A 20,117-nucleotide genomic window follows, 5' to 3' on the forward strand; every position below is an offset into this window, starting at 1 on the left:
CATTATGCTTAAGCACATGGGAGGCATATTAAAAAGCGAAACGGAAGTCTTCCGCCGCTGACAGGACGCACACACATCAATCCCATCGCAGCACATCGCTGGAGGAGAGGAAACCCCTATTGACAGGTGTCGATTAAGAATTTAGCATTATTTCTGCTCGTCCGCAATGCATATAAAAAATTTATTACACGCACGAAAACACACAAACGTGACACATTTGCAGACATCCCCCCCAAAGTTCGTAGTCTATGCAGCAGGGACCTTCGATTGGCACTTGGAAGTGCGCTTATGTCGTGACATGTAAAATAAATCAAGCATACGACATCCTCCCCGCCCTAAGAAAGAAAAAGCCAAGAGAACGAAGCGAAAGTTGTTAAAGATCTGCAGGAGCAGATGAGACCACTGAGGAATTATATAACAAAATTATTCGGCACACACAAACGAACTAAAATTGGATTCCAATACAACGCTTTCTGTTGCTATTGTTTCCTTTAAATAAATTAAATTTGTCTGCTAATTTTGTAAATATAATAGTTTATTGTTGTCATTGAATTTATCTTGACTGAAAAGTATTTTTGACATTCTTGTGAGGCTTTCTTGTGTGGCCATTTTACTCGTCTCATTCAATTAAACTTTATTTATCAGATGTCAATTTTTAATGGATTTTGAAGCAATAAAACTCAGGTTTAAATCCATTTGGGCTTGTCTTTCAATAGAGCTCAATTTGTATATTTTATTCATCGCTCTAGTTATTCCATGTGCAATAAAATACTGTATGTACTAATATAATAAATTTAAAGATAACAGAAGCTAGTGTTCAAAGCTTGACATCAATGTTATTGATTTTCATACTTGTTTATTGTTGAGAAAAAGGACATTTCATTTCGCCTTCTTCTACTATCCGGTAATTGTTTTTTTTCTTTATAATTTTTATTCTCTTACTAAATTTAAAGTTGATTGAACAAATATTATAGTCTGCCCCGTGACTTTTAGCTGATGTCTATAATGTTTTGTGTACTGAGCAGCTATAAGTATGAAATGTATTTTACGAACTGGGTGCCGAGTATTTTATGGTCGGGAGCTCCGGCTATAGCATTCCTACTTATGTATACTCTTTCTGTGGGTTTATAAGTTCAAGTATAAAAGTTGGTTCAATGAGTCGTCTAGGGAAAATTTTTTCCTTTTATTTCCCCTTGTGTTTTTGAAGAGTGGAAAACTTACTTTTCATTTCCACATATTAATGTTTAGGTATTTGTAATAAATTATTAATCTATGCTCATTTTTTGTAGAGTGTGTGAATCTTCGAATATAGTACATCTGTTGCACTCTGTTGTTTTCCGGTCTTAGCCAAAAAATATATGCATACAGAAGCGCACATACTATAGTATTTTGCATACTTACCTTAGTTTAATCCAAAATGTAACCACATTTCTGTACTTTGTGTAACTTCATAAAAATGAAAATTTACAGCGTATATCCTTTATGCTCATATGCTTGCCAGTAGTTCAACCCACAGTATCTGGAGCAACAAGAATATGCGATAAACGTGGCCCAGCTCGTTTCCCCTCCCGCCTTTCACTGCATCAACTTTTGTGGCTTTTTCGACGTTTGGCAAGAGGGGAATGGATGGAATATATGGAATGGATGCCCCCAGAAACTTTGTTGCATCACAATGCCAAGAGCAGCGGCGAAAGGGTTGAAGCCGAATGCTGATTAGGTGTTGAGCGATTACGTGAAATGTTTACGCATTTGCTGAAATGGCTAAAGTGGGTTAAGTGAGCTTCTGTGGAAGCTGGCAAGAAGTTCGGCTCATGTTGTGCCGCATTAAATCCAAAGTTCACGCCAACATCAGGGAAAGAAGTAAGATGTGCTGAGAAATGGCGAAATGAAGTGGCTTTTTTTAAGCTGTCCGTTTTGTTTCAGCTGTTATACATCGATAATAGTTCCCAACGGTTGGAAGAGTTTCTTAAGATTTTATTTAAAATTATGCAAAAACCAATTCTTGAGTTCAAGATTATTATTTTAAAGGGAATGCTGCCATTGCACTACATATTTTACACTATATTTACTTAGCTCATTAATTTATAAGCATTTGAATACAGCTAGACCCAGAAAACCTTCACAAGACTAATTGAGTATTAAAATTTTACTAAGCCATTAGTATAAATAACGGGTCATGTAGATTTATTACCTCCTATTGTTTTTCCAGCATCTATCAAAGCCAAAACCCTCTAACTCGGTCGTTTTGCATAAGATTACCGACATATCCAATTAGATATGGGTTCTTTCATTTTCATAAATAACTTTGAATTTGGGTAGTGTGAATCTTGGCAAACCAATTTGTTTATAACCTATTACGGCAACAATCAATTAGATATATGGTTTGATAAATTACACAACAGCATTTCAGGATTCATTTTCATTTTTGGAATGTTCTTTTCAGAAATTAAATCTATAGAATTTTTTAAATTTATAGAATTTTTGTAATATACATTTTTCATGAAAAGCATACAATATAATTAGTCTTAATTAATTGGTTTTAAACAATATACAAAACGAAGCTCCTCAAGTTTCCTTTCATTCCACTTACTTGCCATTTCCCATTCACTCGCGTACCCAAGCGGCGAATTTTAAACAAATTTAATTAAAGTATTTTCGAGTAGTTCGGCAAAAGAAAACGGAGCGGGCAAGTGGAGAGAATCAAAAAGATTTATTTACCGAGCGTAAATTTATTTTCACTTCCCCCACTTAATGACTTTATGCTGGCAGACTGCGGGAAGCACGTGGAGCGGAGGAGACATAACATATGTCGCTTCAGCTGCCAGCCACCCTCCCAAAAACTCACGCTATTAAATCTCCTGCATGCTGCGACTGAAGCTCCTTGAGGCGGTGTCTTAAATAAAGGTGCCAAGACTTCACTTTCGCCCCTACAAAAATATATATAAAGGTATGTGTACGTATAGAAAAAAAAGGGGGAAAGGCAGGGACACCAGAAAAGTAAGCTTCTTGACTTGCTCAGTTTCAGGAACCAGCAACAACAAGTTGTATAATTTCCTTTTCTTTACATTACAATTTCGCTCGAGTTTTTGTTAAATGCATTTTCTCGCTACCATTTTGCTTCCAGCATCCTGCTTGCACACAACAAGTTTGTATAAATATCCTTAGCTTCGGCGCGTGGCACGTATGGGTCTTACGATACTTAAGGAGCATGTAATGCGAGTCCTTCCCCTTTCCCCTTCCCCCTCCCCCTCTTTTTTCGCACAGCAAAATGCAATTTTCACCTTGCATTGTCTGCTGCGTGCCATGTAATTATTTTTCCTCTTCCTTCGCACTACAATCATTTTGAGTTTCTCGTCTTCTCGATTTGTGTGCCAGTGCGTGCATGCGAGGGCTTATGTATTGCTTATCGCATTGGGTTTATTTTTAATTAATTTGCCCCGAGCCGGAAATGAAGCAAGCAAAAAGGGCGAGTATTTTTCTTCAAGGACCTGTAACTATTCGCTTCAAGGCACTTGAAATGGCATTTGTAATAACAATTGGGGATTATGTAATGAATAACTAGAAATTTTCTTGCAAGGCTCAATATTGCACAAGATTGAGAAAAATTTTAAATATTAACTTTGGACTTGGTTATTAAAAAGAAAATGTTTAAGGGAATATGTATATTCACACACAAAATATTTTAATGTCTGGCTAAGAATATTATAGCTCATGGTTCTCAAAAAAGGTTTTGGAATTGTTTTTTTAAATTAGAAAGTTTATACAAATTTTACCAAATCGAAAAAACATTTTTCTAAAAACCGCAAATGGTTTTTAGCAATAAAAGTTGAAATCCTTTAATAGTTTATTATTTTATTTTGTTGTATGTTACACAGTTCTCAAAGAAAGTACAATTTTATTAACATAAAATAATTGTTGAGTTTGACAATGATCAAATCAAACCTGACAAAATAGTATCTGTTTTCGTTTACCTTTTTAATTTGCTGAAATCGAGAATTTGCTGCACGATGCAAGGACAACTTAGCCAACGCAAGGATATTTCAGTAGCCACAATAGAGTCCTTAAATCAAAGGATTGTATCGTCATTCGTTGTTCGCTCTCGGCTTTATTTTCGCACATGCTTCAGGTGGCAATGAATTTTTGGTGCGTGGTTTGATTGTAAATTGGAGCATGAAAATGTTTTACAAACCCACTCTACCTCGACCAGTTCTTATACAAACGCAGCCAGGCAAATGGATGTACATACATCAAGCATGTATATTTTGCGTTAAAAATGCATTTATTGTTATACACACCGAATGTGCATATGCGTATTCCTGTGTAATTTTCATTCGCCGTTCGTCTGTGTATTTGTGGTAAATGAAAAATGCAAGCGGTGTGAAAATGCAGCTACAAATATCCACCGCCGCAGTGCCGTCGCGACGTCACTCTGCCATTTCTTGCATAATGACATTGACATGCCGCATGCTGTTGGCATACTTTTGCCTGCCACTATTTAAAATCCCTTAAATTGCATGTCATTAGAGGAAAGTGTGGAAAGTCCTCAAGGACGTCGGTGCTTCTTGCGAGGTTTAAGCCTCTGTTAAAGCAGACTCGACTCAACAGGAAGACTGAAGATGTCTTGCTGCCTTTGACGTCTTGTGGGGCGTCGGTTTTTTAATGAGCTCCGGCAAAAGACATTCAACGCATTTATAGTTGATTATATTTGTATCTGAGGGAATGACCGGAATGATTTCTTCAAAATCTTTTGTTATAAAAGAGAATTGTTAAGAGTTTAAAAATAAATAATGCTTAATTAAAGACACATCATGAAACAGCCCCTTAATTTATGAACTCCACCCTTTTATTCTCAATTTCTAGCTTGAAATAATGACTTAAATATATACAATTATCTATTGTCTCAAGAAAAGTAAGTAAGCATTGTGTAAAAATGAAGCAGCGTAATTTATTTAGCTGAGCTTTAGACAATTTGCTTCCGCCAATGGTTTAACAAACCGTGAATAACTCGATTCAAGGCATTCTTTTCATAAATTAAATTTGCTTTAAGAATGTCCAACCACACTTACTTACTTTTGTTCACTTCAGAACAAAAATCTCGGCTAACATTATATTGAAGCTAAAATAAAACTTTGTTCAACTATTTTACCGAATTTAATGTTGAGTTTCTGTTGCTCAAGGAACTAAACAAAAGTTCAATTAACTTATCAATGAACAATACCAAGCACTTAGGGTCAAAGTCAGTAAGCGAATCTTTACGCTTATTTGCATTCAATTCGACGACTTTCAATGGCATGCAAAACAGTGCGTGAATTTGCGCCAAATTTGATTCACTGGTCGCACATAATTCATGCTTGAGGAAATTTGAATGCCCAATATCAAGCACAAAATGCCACAAGTTTTGTTCTGACTTTTATTGACTTACTTGTTTCGGGGTTTCGGGTTGGGCTTGTGAATATCATTTTGATTATAAAGTGCCAGGGTAATGTGAATAATTTGTCCTGAGCACTTTGAAGGTTGTCTGTTAAGTTCGTCCTTCCGATGCCGCAATTGGCTTGAGATTCGATTGTCCGGGTCAATCAATAAATTACTGAGCTCATCCCGACCCACTGGAGCAGGTATTAATTTAATATTGAATCTGTGTGTTTGCCTTGTTATGCGACGGGCAACGCGGCGTATGCGTAATGCCAATATAATCAATGCATTGAACTTGACGGCAGCCTTGGAGTCTGCCACAATCCTTCGGTCATGGCGCATAAATATGCCAACGATACGGCTGCTGTTCAAGTATTTTCCTTTCTGCTTGATTCATTCCTCTTTTTCGACATTGTAGCATGTCTGCGACTTTTCTTCACCACTGACTTGATTTAAATTCCACAAAAGGTCTGCGATCTGGCATTGATTTTATTTCTTGATATTTATTTTGCTTTTTCATACCCACACTTTACTTTTCAAAGAGCAAAAACAAAAAAATGTTTTGTTGAATATTCCCTAGTTAATTAACGTGCAATGATTACCATCTTATAAGCTTTAAGTAAGGATTTCTTTTCCCCATTTTCCACATCATAACATAGTCATTTTATCCACTGTGCTTAAGTATTTTGTACGTCTTTCGTGCTTTCGGGAACATCTTGGGGTGCCTAGTTTGGGTCCGAATGCTCGGCTTATAACAGTTCAATGCTTCCAGTTTGATATGGGTTTAATTTGCTTGTTGCATTTCCAGACCGGCGTATTGCTTACCTTTGGGATTCCCTCGGGAGCCACAACTACAACTTGCTCCTGACATCCAGTGGGGTGTCGTTGTCCTTTTGGCCAGCTGAAAGTTGGACACACCTCGGCACACGCTTATTAGTTGCCCAGCCAAGCTTTGCGTATTAGTGTCAGGTCCAATGCCATGGCATTTGTGTTGCGGCCAGTCAGTCGAGGAGTCCGCACCAGAAGCTAATGGTGGCAGCGGGCTAACTTCACCGCCAATTCCCCTGTCATTTGCAGGATACCCTTCCTCGAGCAGTCCCCGCACCTTCTAATTGTAAAATGATGCATATTTCATGGTAGTTTCTGGCTGCTCCGGTGGGGTTTTAAAAGTTGCAGCAGGGAAAATCCAATCGAAAATAGCAGTAAAGTTTAAATTTAAACTAATATTTTAATAGTCTTTTAAAAATCAAAACAAAAAATCACTTTTTAATTGAGCAATTAGTATAGAAATCACATTTATAGATTTCTAGTAATAGAAATCCAATCCATCCTCACTAAACAAAATGCGCAATATATTTTAATAAATTCTACACAAGCAACTAATTGGAACATGTTTTTTACGTCGATTTTTAAGAAATCAAAGGCGGTGAAATTATTTAAACTAGGAATGTTTTACCGCTTTAAACTCGTTATTAAAATCGCAATCAAATGGCATTCAAAGATAAAATTTTTATTTCTGAGCAATTTTTACAAAAAATTTGGATTTTATATCGATCAAAAAATAAATGGTTCGGAAGGTGCTGATCATCTGGTTTATATCTTCTGCTTCAAGAAGTGAGTCTATCTTATATAATTATTTTTGATCGCCAAGTTGTAAATGGTAGCCTACAAAGAGGAATGTTGGTAATAAAAAGGTTGCTTACATTAAGTGTTTGCTGAATTTAGTAGTTAAGACTTAGATTCAATTTACAAAAAAGCATTTTATATATTTGACCGCCTTTCTATAAAAGTCACAACAATACCTTTCCACAGTACTTCTGAAGTTGACGAGAAATTGATATTGATGGTTTTCGACTGAGTCAAATCGGAACTCTTTATAGTTTTTGACTTTGTGGCAAGATCGTGTTTCGTTTTATATTGCGTTTTTGCATTTTCTTTCAACTCCAGCATATTTAATGAAACCGAAATCCTTCAATCTGTTCTTGCCGCATATGGCAATACTTTCAGCGTGCGCTTATAAATATTGAAATAGATGTCAATAACATTTTCACACGCTGTGCGAACCCAAACCCTCACCTTTCGACCAGCTAGCCCCAGGATAAATGAAGAGCCCAGAGAAATTTTTGGGCCTGGTGCGTGTCGCACCCGAAAATCTGTTAATAATGATGCTTGACATATGTAGGCAGTTGGCCGTAAGTCGAGGGCAAATAAAATGGAAGCCAACCGAAAGCTGGCGCATTTGTGCGTGTGAAATATGTTTTGTCAACTTATTAAATATGCTCACTTCCCTGCTCCTTTTTTTGGAATTTGTTTTGTCTGCCTTTTTTCCGTTGTGGGCTTCGATACGTGCTGGGGCATTTGAATGGTCGGAATGGCACAAACAAATGCGGTCTGGTTGGCCGGATCGGGTGGCCCCGGGTCTTATGTGGCTGAATTGATGCTGATGAAATTATAAGGTTGGTGGGGCTGAGGGCGTGATTGAGCTCTCTTGGCATGGAATTGAAATGAATTATATCAGCAAAATATTTGCTGAAACATTGATGAAGTATAGCATAACCGTTGTGTCATCAAAATGTTTTTGGCCGCGGGGGAATTCGTATTTGCAATGCAAAATGCAAAATTACGATTATTATAAATCTCCCATAATTTGGTACATTTGAAGCAAATCCATTTTGACTTACCCGGTGATGCTGATAAATAAAAGATACCTCTTTAATTTAATTTATAACTTGAAATTCATTCGAAATACTTTAATAATAGCGCACATTTCGGGATATTAACCTTTTAATATACAAAAGGCATCCGTGCGCATTTCGCATAATTGTACACTCGCGTTTATTGAGATAATTGCAAATAATTACAATTAATTGTATCGTATGATAAAAATGCAATACATTTTTTAATTAAATAAAACGAAACAGAAAACTCCTTTGCCGTTTATCAAGCACACCTCAATCGTTATTCAGTTTGCAGCAGGAAAATAATAAAGGCGGTGGCTGTCATCATCAACTGAGTCACACATATGGCCAATGGACATTCATCTGAGGGAATGACCAACATTTTAGAGTCCTGTCCGCCTTGCCTTACTATTCAACTCCCATGTTTATTGTCAATTGCAGCCAGCAGGGAAAGCTCTCTGCTCTCTCCACAGCACTTATTTTTATTTAGCCAAAGAAAAACAAGATGGTATAAAAGTGAAGGCAAACTAATTTCTGCACACCGACATAGACAATCACTTTTTGTATTGAAGAAAGATATGAGCGACATGGAACTATTGCAAGTATGCATTTTAATATAGGTATTAATATAGAGGTATTAGCATAGAGTATTTAATATAGAGCTAAAAATATGCTATGATCACAACAATTTTGTACAACTTAAAAAAAAAATGTTATATTTTAAGTTCATAATTTTATGATCCTTACAGTTAAAGTTAAAGGAAGTATATTAAGGGGTCTTAATAGACCGATTAATCGCCAAAATACTTCGCCTTGAATCATTATTGAAATTTCATTTTCATAAATTTAAAAACATTCTATTGATGAAAGACTTCCCTAATAGACATATATAAATTTTAATAATTTTAATAAGAAGTATAACGCCGTATAATTTTCGGGTTGAGAGTATTGATAGTGAAACATTATCTTGATTGAGAAATAGTTTATAGTTAATGATATTAAGGTTCGTTAAGTCACCATATTAACCCTTGGCAGGGTATAGCAACCAAGAAAGACTCGGCGTGAAAAGATACTTTATCCGTTTTTCAGAATGGCTGCGTGTTGATTGTCGGGCAGACGGACTCTTGTGTTGCCTCTTCGGTCGGTTGGCCGTATTTACAGGTAAAAACCCCATTGAAATGTGCACCCGTGTTTTGTTTGGTAACAATCTGCTTTTTGTTTTCGCAGTCTCGTCGGCGCCAAGCAGCAACAAAAACAAAAAACAGCAGAGAAGACACAACTTCATTTTAATGGAGTAGACAACGTCAGCCATGGCGACACAAAAAGGGCGCCACACACACATTCTGGTTGGTCCTGCGTAAATGCCACGCCCCTTTTTGGCACATGGAGTGCGTCCTTGTATCTAGATTGAGTAGGTGTCACTTCCCTCCTTCATTTTTCATTTCTGTTCTTAATTGTGACATTAAATTTTAGTATTAGCAGCCATAAATTTCTGCCACCTTCTGCAACGATTAAATGTGACTATTAACCTCTTCGGTTCATACTAATGTGAAAGTAAATAAAACGCAAACCAAACCATAAAACCAGCGTCTGCTTAAATTAAAAATAAACTTGAGCTTAATTAGATAGAAATAATATTATATTTGTATTGGATAGATAGATACCTATTTGGTAAGCTAAGTTATTCATAGATAAAGATGATGATGATTGATAATTACGTTACAACATTTTTACAACTTATTATGTTTTAATAAAAAAGGTAATGTTGAAATTATTACTTGGAAAATATATTTTATTTTTTAACTCTTTAAAATTTAGGATAGGCAGTAAATAATAAAAAACAAGAGAGAACGCTATAGTCGGGTGCCCCGACTATCAGATACCCGTTACTCAGCTAAAGGGAGTGCGAGGGAGATGGAGATAGAAACTTTGATCACGCATAACTTTTTAACGAATGGTCCGATTTGAAAAATTTCTTTTACATTTCGATAGGTATTGATAAACACAATAAAACTGCATTTTTACTTTTCCGAAATATTTAAATTTTTAAAATCGTATATAAGCGATTGTGGGCGTTAAAGGGGGCGTGGCACCATTTTGAAACAAACTTGCGCTGCGTAGGAACATCTAAAATCTACATGCAAAATGCCAATCTTCTAGCTTTTATAGTTTCCGAGATCTCAGCGTTCATACGGACAGACAGACAGACAGACAGACAGACGGACAGACAGACGGACAGACGGAGAGACGGACAGACGGACATGGCTAGATCGACTCGGCTAGTGATCCTGATCAAGAATATATATACTTTATGGGGTCGGAAACGCTTCCTTCTAGCTGTTACATACTTTTGCACGAATACAATATACCCTTTTACTCTACGAGTAACGGGTATAATTAAATGCACATGGATAACTTGTTCATAAGTTTGGTGTTTTTATATGAATCACATCTAATTTATTTAGGGTCTCTGAAATGGCAGCCTAATATATTTTTCAAATGAATATAATAAGTAAAATGACTTGAGTTTTGCAAATATTGACCTCTCTGTTCATTCAATTTCCAACTTTAAATACTACTTTACTCTGGCAAACCTCTTGGGCTCGTCAATGGAAGTCTGTTGTGCATTTTGCAACCCAGATTTCCTGCGGACAGGCTACCCGCGTGTGATGCAAATGTAAAAGCTATCCCCCAAGCTTTCCGATCCCGCTCAAAATGGCCGGCTCAAGCGATTGGGAAAGGTGTCATTAACGAAGGCCAGCTCGGCGAAGCACCAGCAGCTATAGAACCACCCACCAAAAACCACCCACACCACCCACTTCCCGAGCCACTCAGCTATTTTCCAGCCGCGTCAACATAATTGATGAGTTTCGCTCTAAGCAAGAGGCGAATGTCGACATCGGTTTCCCGGGAGCTGTGTTTGGATGTTTGCGGTCAACTCACACACAGATACTCACACAGATACCCACGCACACCTCCAAACTATGCGGGTGTGTATTGTGTGTTGGTAAATTGGCTTACTTTGTCGACAGCTTAAGTCCCTTGGGTGTTTATTGAAATTTAGTTGAAAATAGCTAAACACTTAAGGTGGCATTTCGAGCCCATCGAAAGATAAATGATGGCTATACACGTGTATTTAGTTTCTTTATAACACGTCCACAATTTTGCTGAGAGCCGGCTTAGTTTGGTTTTAAATGGTTTTAAAAATACTTATTGTATAGCCATGAGATCTGTTTTAATAAATACTTTTTTAATAAAAAGCTTATTTAATATCCGATAGTACTTTAAGTACATTGCGAAATTCAAGAATTCATGAATGGCAAGAAAGCTTCTGAAAAGGAAAAGATTTACTATATTCTTAAAGTGCAATGTTAGTAATAAGACAAATTAAATCTTGGTCTTGGTAGGACCAATTATTCTTATTCCAATTTCTTTAAAAAAAAAACACCATACTGCTTTTATAACCAAAATATATATTGAAAGCTTGCTAACCCAATACAAATATTTAGCAAAATAAAATAATTGTATAGTGGAGACATTGGGTCAACTCCGCTGGCCTCGTGAATGGGCATGGCATTGTCCACCCTCGGCAACCTTTTCTTGACCTCGCACTGGTGGATCATGGCCCTGCCCATGCTGTCGCCGGCGAAGGACCGCAGTTGCCTGGCGACCTCGAGGCCGCACAACAAGGCAGCCCTGGTGTAGTAGCAGTCCAGGACATCGTTGAAGATGTGGCACACCTTGGTGGCATTCCGCCGTTCGTACCAATCCGCCGGAGCCTCGCACTCGATCATGTCCGTGCGGAGTTCCCTAATGCAGTTGTGCGACTCCTGCAGTCCTGTGCACCGCTTCCGGTTGCTCCCATCACCCCCCTCACACACCTCCGCCCGGAAGTAGCTCAGTCCGTCCGCCAATCTGCCATAGATATTATCCGGCGCCAGGACGCAGTTGCGCATGGAGCTGTGTATGTTGCCAAGGACATCGGTGATCTCGGCACAGGAGTCGGTGAGTGAGGGCTGCGCCAGCAGCAGGACAATCCGCTCGGGACTCACCACGTAGAGGCGGGCCAACTGCATCAGCACGGGATTGTCATCACAGAAGCGTTGTGATCCACCTTCACTCGACCCTGTAGATTGTTCACAGCCAGCAATCTTTCCGGCCATCCTGGAGGCCAAGGACTTGGGCTCGTAGCCAGGGGGACAGGTGGAACCCGACTGGCTCTTGTTTTTCTGACCCCCGCCATGGCGAAACAAGTGCGGGATTAATCCGTAGCGCTGGAAGTACCAGGGAAACCAAATCGCCTGACCCGAATCCAAATTGCCAAGCAGCTGCAGCAGAAGCAGCAGAGCTCTCCACTTCTGTGACATGATTATCGATTCTTTATGATTTTTATGAAAATTCGAGATTTCTCTGAGTGAACTTGGTTAACTCTAGAGATTTGAATGCCCCGAAAATGTATTAAGTATATATGGTGTTTATGTTTACAAATTCCATATAATTAGAAGTCTAGTAATAGTGTTTTTGAATCAGTAAATTTTCGTATGCGGAATTTATGAATTTTACGAACATATGTATATTTAAGTGGAACTGTGAAGTGAGAACTAATTTATTTAATATTCCTAAATAAATTTAAAATCCATTTTGTCAAGATAAAAAATGCAACAGCACAAACCACTATTAATATTCCATGCGAGTAGAATTTTATAAATGGGAACCAACCAAACTGCACACAATACGGCTTCTCTGAAAATCATAGACGTAAAAGCATTTCTAATAATACCCAATAAGCTTATGCATCGGAGATTTTATCAAGGTTTCTTTCGTCATTCGGCATCCGATTCATTCCATGCGAAATTATCACAGAAAAGCAACTACCATTCTTTGCCTCCGCAGAGCTGCCACAATAAAATGTTAAATTTAAAATGAAATCCTTGCCTTTTATTCTGTCCATTGGGATCTCTGTCCCACTTAGCCCCCTTCCAAAAACGGACTCGCTCGAAGGGGAATTCTTTATCAAAGCGTACACCTTGAAGGACTCGCACAATTCCGTTCGACTACATTTTTTTTTTGGAACAAGTTGTGGGGTATATATGTGCCGAGTGAATTTTATTAGCACTCATAAGTTGTAAAGTGTATGGGCAAAAGGCAAGCAGAGACAGAACAAGATGATTTCCGAGGATCTCCCTTTGCCTTGGCAGACTTTTGTGCGTTTGCCGCACTTCATGTTAAACAGATTTTTATTGCAGTTTTTTATTTGCGCCGACTCCCTCCCACTATGAATTTTACTTTGTCGCTCATTCCGCCTGCCTTTTCTTTCTTTTTATTATTAAACATTTCGCTGCTGAAGGAAATGAAATATTTTTGCATGTAAAAACCATTCGACTTCATGCTGTGACAATGTTTTCGCGCTGTTTATGTGGACGCTGCTCTCGCCGGCGTTTCTCTTTTTATTTTATTGTATTTTATATTTCTGTTCATTTCCGTCACGTAATAAAATAACAAGGTAAATATGCAAGGAGCAACAATTTAAACGCATCATAAATAAAAAAGGAGCTTTGAATTCCCAAGGACTCGGCACTTCATCACACTGTCATTGTCTTCATCGAGCCCAGGGAATCGAATTCGCCCTCCTGTCCGGAATAACTTCATTAGACATTCCTGATCATTAATCTCTGGCTTCGGGCTTATAACAGATTGTTATGTGTCCTGGGCAGGACCTACAACAATTAACTGGCCAAGGGCATGGGGAATAAGTGTGTCCTGGGCATTATCTAATCCAGTCAATGGCGAAATTATGTCATTAGCTTCAGCCGTGTTCAAATTTGCCCAATGAACTGTGTTAAATTTTCTGACTAATTGCTTCTGTATGCGTATGTCCTGTCCAGGACGCTATTGGCAAATTGTTGTTCGCCACACACAGCACAAGCGAATAAAAAAGAAACACTGAATAAAACAACCCACACAACGAATAAAAATTAATTGGTTTTTGATGTGCTGGCTAGGGAAATGAGATGAAGGGACCAAAAGATGAAGCTTAATTAAAGTGATTGGTTGTGGAGCAAAAAACCGCAAGTGAATATGCAGCAATCCAAAAGGTTGTGGCTGTAGTTGAAGGTCAGTCCGATTGAATATTCCACCAACTATTTATTGATTTTAAGCATAAAGGGGATTCTCTGAAAAGAACACCACAGTTTTATTTATGGAAACTACATTTTATATTTTTCCGTGGCCATTTAAATGAACTAAAATTTCTTTTATTGTTAAAAAAAAATGTTAACGTTTAAAATTGAAGTGCTCCAAGGCATGGTTTTTGTATGATGTTTTTTATCCAAGCGAGAAAATGTGTAAGCCAACACTATTTTGATGTATTTTCGCACTGATCTGCCGGTCAATTTTGTCTATGGGCGGAAACATATTAAGAGCATAATTTTGCGCATTATTTAATGCAATTATTTGAACATTAAAAATTGAACAGCAAACAACAAAAATTGAAACAAATGGCCGGAAATTTAAACGCATAAAAAAAGACTTAATGAAAGTCACTCACATGCCGGCACATAAAGATATCTGCATGATTGTTTGTTTGTTGCTGCGTCGGCGAGCATAATTAAAATGTCAAACACGGCATAAATCATTTTTCAGTTAATGTTAATGCACTTATGCCTGGAACTTTGCTAAATTTTTAATTGCATTTCCATTAAAATCAATAAAAAGCCAACGACTTGCAGCCAGAAGAGCTCTATATAAAAATTAAAAAAAAAACTCTCTCAAAACTCTGCTTAACTACCGAGTGCACTTTTCCATACCCAAAAACTACTGAAAACAAAATCGAATAAAAATGACACTTAATTTCGCCTAGAATGAACTTTTTAGCTAGCATCCAGGTGCGGCTGCTACCGAATGAAAACCTAATGAAAAAGCCAACAAAGTAAGGGCATTTTGGGCGACCAGCAAGTAGTAAATGGAAATTAGATTGCCTGGCGCCTTGGTCACCCGCCAGACAACAACTTGATACAACTTTTGCCCCCTTTCCCCCCGTTTCCCCTTGGGCCATCCCAAAGGGGACTCCAACTGGCGGCGTAACTAGTTCAAGTCGCTTCCAGTAATTATAAATTTACCTAGGGAATTACCAGGCCCCGCTGAGTGCCCATCCAAGGGAGCTGAGGTGAGTTTGGTTAAAACTTCTGAGTGCGGCTAGTGCAACCAGCTGAGGAGAACCCAAACTAACTACCTCGCTTCAAGTAATAATATTATTGATAGATTACGGTGCGCCACGAGTGGGTTTGTTTTCGATGATGGGCCCTGAAATGGAATGGGGTTAAGTATTTTAATGCTGTAGCTAACAAAGTTGATCCGAAAGTCTGTTTGCACTGCAGTTTCCCGAGTGGCTGTCATGCCAAAGGTAAAACTAGTTTAGACATTTGTTCGAGCGTCTCTGAAGAGCGGCTGGAAATGGTTAGTCCTAGCTAATTAAGTTGCCAACACTGAAAATGAGCTTGGCAAAACTTCCATAGGCCAAAACAGCACATGCAACTGTGAAGAGTTCATTTCACAGTGTTTTGTCAAAGTTCCAAGTAATTCAGTTGCTCATTAAATATCATGTTAATACGATTGTTATAATTTAATTATTCGATTTATGTAGTTAAATCAAAGAAGATGTGAACTCTGTCTGAGATAAATGATTTTAATTGTACATTTTTCTGTATCTAAGAATGTTAAACACAAAAATCATACAATGTTTTGTTAACATATAATGACAAGTCTGTCAAGTGGGTTCTTAAACTTTACAAATTTGATAAATATTTAAAGGCTAAACTAAACCTTCATAAAACCTTTTCAAATTAAACTTTAACATCTCCAAAGACAGAAGCCACAATTTAAAGCTAACGCGCAAATTAGGAAACTCCGAGGAAGTCTAACTTCAAATCGAAAACTGAGGCCGCTTTTTTTGACCTTTCCTTCTGGGCCAAAATAGGCTGAATCGAAAGCATACGAAGCGAATACGGAAGTGAAAGGTGTTAAGACCCCAGAAAATCCTCGTAGACTTTGAGCCAAGTCTTAGCTGGGTCATGCTGTTTCGGTTTTGCTTTCCCAATCCCCGAATTTCGTTTTGCTTATTCCCTTCAATTGTCTTTTAGGAAAAAAACGTGCCGGAAAAACTATTGGGAGAAGAGTGGTTAAAGGAAACCCTAGAACAATGAACAGTACAATATTCTTGAAGTGCAAAGTGCTTTCCGTTCTCTACTCTTTTGAGACAAGAAAAAAAAAACGATTTGGAAAAGGACCGACTGGAATACTTCGAAAAACGTTTTTAAGAAATCTAGTTCACTTTTGAGCACTATGGTATACTGTGGAATTACACGTGTAAATATCAACTAAGTTTTGTGATTAAAAAGTTCTCGACGTTCTTTAAAGAAATTAGCAGTAAAAGAAAGATCTATCGTTTATTATTACAATTAATCTAGAAATAAAATACATAATTCCACAGTTCAATCATAGATAAACTGTCAAGCTTTTCATATTTTCATTGCTTTATTCAATTAACTTTAGGTCTTGGATTATTATTCTACTAGTGGAGTCGCTAATCTTTACATTTTAATGCCCAGCCCAGAATTAATCAGCCATAACGGTCCCTAAGCGCGCTTTCGCGGAAACTTTTACCTAAATTACAATCACTTAGAACACTTTTAACAGACATTATGCACTCATTTTAGACTTCCGTCTAATTTACATGCTATTTAAATTATGCTGCTGCAAGGAGCAGGGCCACCCAGCGAAAGCCCGCACCCAATATATAAGGCAGCTTCATCAAAATGCCTGTCTGTCCTGCCCTCTACTCTTCCCTTCCAGCCCTCTGCCCCTTTGCCATCATGGATGCTGTTCAAACTTGCAGCAGCTGCCGCAGCTACTTTGTAAAAACTTTTGTATGGCATGCAGCGGCAGAGGGATGGGGATCCTGAAGGACGAGGGGCGGCCGGCCGCATCCTTTGGATCGCCTTGCTTAGCATCTCCAACTGCATAAAATTCTGCCCAATATAATTTAAAGAGCACACCCAAGTGGCCTTTACTACTCCTTCGTCCTGGCTGCGCTCGCTCCACACCTATATCCTTTCCCGCTATCTGTCTGTAAGCTTTTGCAATAAAAATGAATTAAATGCAATGAAGCAGCAGTCTGCACCGTGGAAAACCATTCTTCAGTTCAGTTTTTAATCCGAAAAAATGTTATACAAAAAATGTATAAAAGATGCCAAAACAAAATCTATGTTGTTACTCTTTTCTTTCGCACTTTTTATTTAATAATTTGATAAATAAAACGTTTTAGAATAACTAGCTTTAATTTCTTTTTGTATTTTTTACAACAGCTGAAAAGACTTTTATAATAATATTAAGAGTTACTCGAAGACTTCTGTATTTTAGTAAAATATTTTGTTGTGTATAAAAATATAACATTTTTTATGGAAGGTAATAAATTAGCTTTTTTACAACTACTCACAACTTATTTCGATTTTTTAAATTTAAATATAATAATATAGCTTAATAAACATGCAAATATACTGTTTTTCCTTGTGATTTTTTGTGAAACTGATATAATTTTTTTCAAGTGTAAAATCATCCCTCAGTCCCCTTTCGTCCCACATCCTCAGCCAGCGCCTCGGGCGCGCAAATTGTTGCAACAAAGTGGAAAGTGGAAAGAGTCGAGCAACTGGTGTCAGTTATTGTTGGGACAGCCAGGTGAGGTGGGAGTTCTGCTGGAGGATTCGTTAACGGCCACGCCCAGCAGCCACCGAACGCCCCTTGTTTCTGCATTTAATGGCAATTTGTAGTCGAAGGCGACGGCTTCATGCAAATTTGTGGCTTACAGTTTATCAAGCTGAGCTTCTCCGCCTCGTATTACGGCTAAGTTCCTCCAACCCCACAATCCATCAGGCATTGCGAAATGCGTAAGCTTGCATAAAATGCGTAAATGGTTGGTTTTCTGTTGCCTCGGGAAATGGATGGAAGAAGACTTCCCCAGATAGAGTTTCTATTCTTGTGGCTTCAAGCTTGCGCAAATGCGCTTAACATCGAAAGGGGGTTCGGCAAAGGGGGCCAATTAAGAAGTTGTATTGCTGTTGTGTACTTCGATCAGGATGATAAATTGTGGAGACCTAACATGGCAGATAGATGAAAGCAGATGCATTGAAAAGTGGATTACGCTGTGCAAAAGAGCAGGCCTTGTAAAATTGTGCTCTAGAATGTAGATATCAGGATTTTTAACAGCGGAAAAGAATGATGATGCTTATTAATGAGTGGAACTTATATTTTTTAAACAGCTTAAATTAATGTAACATAAAATGTTATTAAAATTTTTTTTTCAAAGTCCTCTAATAATTTTAAATATTATTTTGAAAATTATCTTGACAGGAAATCAATTGCACTTAATTCGATATAGAAAATAAATTGGGTAATTAAAATAAAAGTAAAGTAAAGTATTTTAACTTTAGATGTAGTTCACAAATAATACAACAAAAGTTATAGTTTGTTTAAGAGCATACTCTTAAAAGCTAGCAATGGCTATCAATTTTATTATTTCAATTCTCTAGCGATAAAAAAATTGTATGTATAAGGAAAGTAAACTGCAAATTCTTTAGTTCTTAATGAATTAAAATATGAGAAATTGTTCACAGAAGACTAAAAGACTTATGTCTGGGTTAGTAACCTTTTAAAAACCCCAAAGAATAAAATTAATGGTATAAAAGCTACTTTTAAAATCACTTACATAGTTTGTAATAATTAAAGTTAAAAATTTATTTAAAATAAAATATTAATGTATATGATTTTAAAAATGGTTTAAGAAAACCAATAAAATGTGTGTAGATGCCACCCCGACATTGTTACACATGGCAGAAGAGACAATACTCTGCCAAGGGCATACAAAATTGAAAGTTTTGCTTACTGAAATAAAAGTTAACTAGCTGCCGGAGGATAACAATAAAGGTCAGCTAAGGGATTCCAAAATTCTATCAGTTTAAAAACAACTTTCCTGGCCATTCCTTTTTTTTCTCTTTCTTTGCAGGGCTACAGAAAAAGTGCGTCCCACATGGCGTATGAAAGTTGGCAACTTGTTCGCGTGTTTTTTTTCATCTTCCGCTACCGCTAAAGTAAAAAGTGATATAAAAAGAACTGCAAAGACCGGGACCTGGGGAATTGGAGTGGTTGTTGTTTGAGAAAAAAAACGAGAACCAACGAATTGCAGTAAGCTATGCAAATTTTCTTGTTATTGTAGTGGCTGGTGTTGCGCTACTTCTTCTTTGGCAAATCAAAGCCGAAAGCGGCTAAGGAAACCGGCAGCAGCAGCTCGAGCCACTCCTGTGATGTCCTGTTGCGTCGGGAAAAAGGAAAACGTGCGCCAGCTGCTCCACCACTTACCACCATCCTCCATCCTCCATCCTCCGAAGATTTCCCTTTTGCCATTATTTCTGCATGCTTCACATGGCGCCTCGTCCTTGGGGATACTCGCCCCAGCTTTTGTATGCACATCCTTGTTTGTATTGTGTTTGCTGCCGCTGCTCCACCTCCTGCTGCTATTTGTTTGATTGTGGAAACATTTGCATGCCAGTATAGTTTTTATTGGCACAGCGTTGACACTGATAAGTTCCCCTCGGGCAATCCCCGTTCCCATTGTTGTCTGCGGGAAATTAAATAACAACTCGAAGGGACAAATGGGTGGGGCATGGAGGTGACTGGGTGCCCAGCAGACCACTTGCATATTAATTAATGCTTTTGGTTATTCCCACAGTTCCCGCCCCGATTTCCCCCGGTGCGTTGCACCTTCTGCTTCTGCTTCTGTTTTTTTTTTTTTGTTTCATTTTCTGATATTGCCCCTTCGGCTCTTGTCATTCGATTTGCATAGTAAACATCCAGTTCGAGTTTTAGCAAAGGGCACTTGCTTTCAATTAAAAATTATTAAGTATCAACTTGTTTTTGTAGAGGAAAACAAAGTGGCCAGCAGCTACTAAAAATATCAAACACCAAACAAAATAAAAT

The 20,117-nt window shown here is 37.8% G+C and overlaps 1 protein-coding gene across 1 annotated transcript; it reads right to left on the reverse strand.

The window, feature by feature from the left end:
• Positions 1 to 11,548: 11,548 nt before the first annotated feature.
• On the reverse strand, positions 11,549 to 12,482 carry LOC108046061. Its single transcript, XM_044460431.1, has one exon. The coding sequence runs from the start codon at positions 12,455 to 12,457 to the stop codon at positions 11,549 to 11,551; it is 909 nt and encodes a 302-aa protein (XP_044316366.1). The 5' UTR covers positions 12,458 to 12,482.
• Positions 12,483 to 20,117: the final 7,635 nt, after the last annotated feature.

Source organism: Drosophila rhopaloa, unplaced genomic scaffold (assembly GCF_018152115.1).
Source record: "Drosophila rhopaloa isolate 14029-0021.01 unplaced genomic scaffold, ASM1815211v1 contig_2, whole genome shotgun sequence".
Lineage (NCBI taxonomy): Eukaryota > Metazoa > Arthropoda > Insecta > Diptera > Drosophilidae > Drosophila > Drosophila rhopaloa.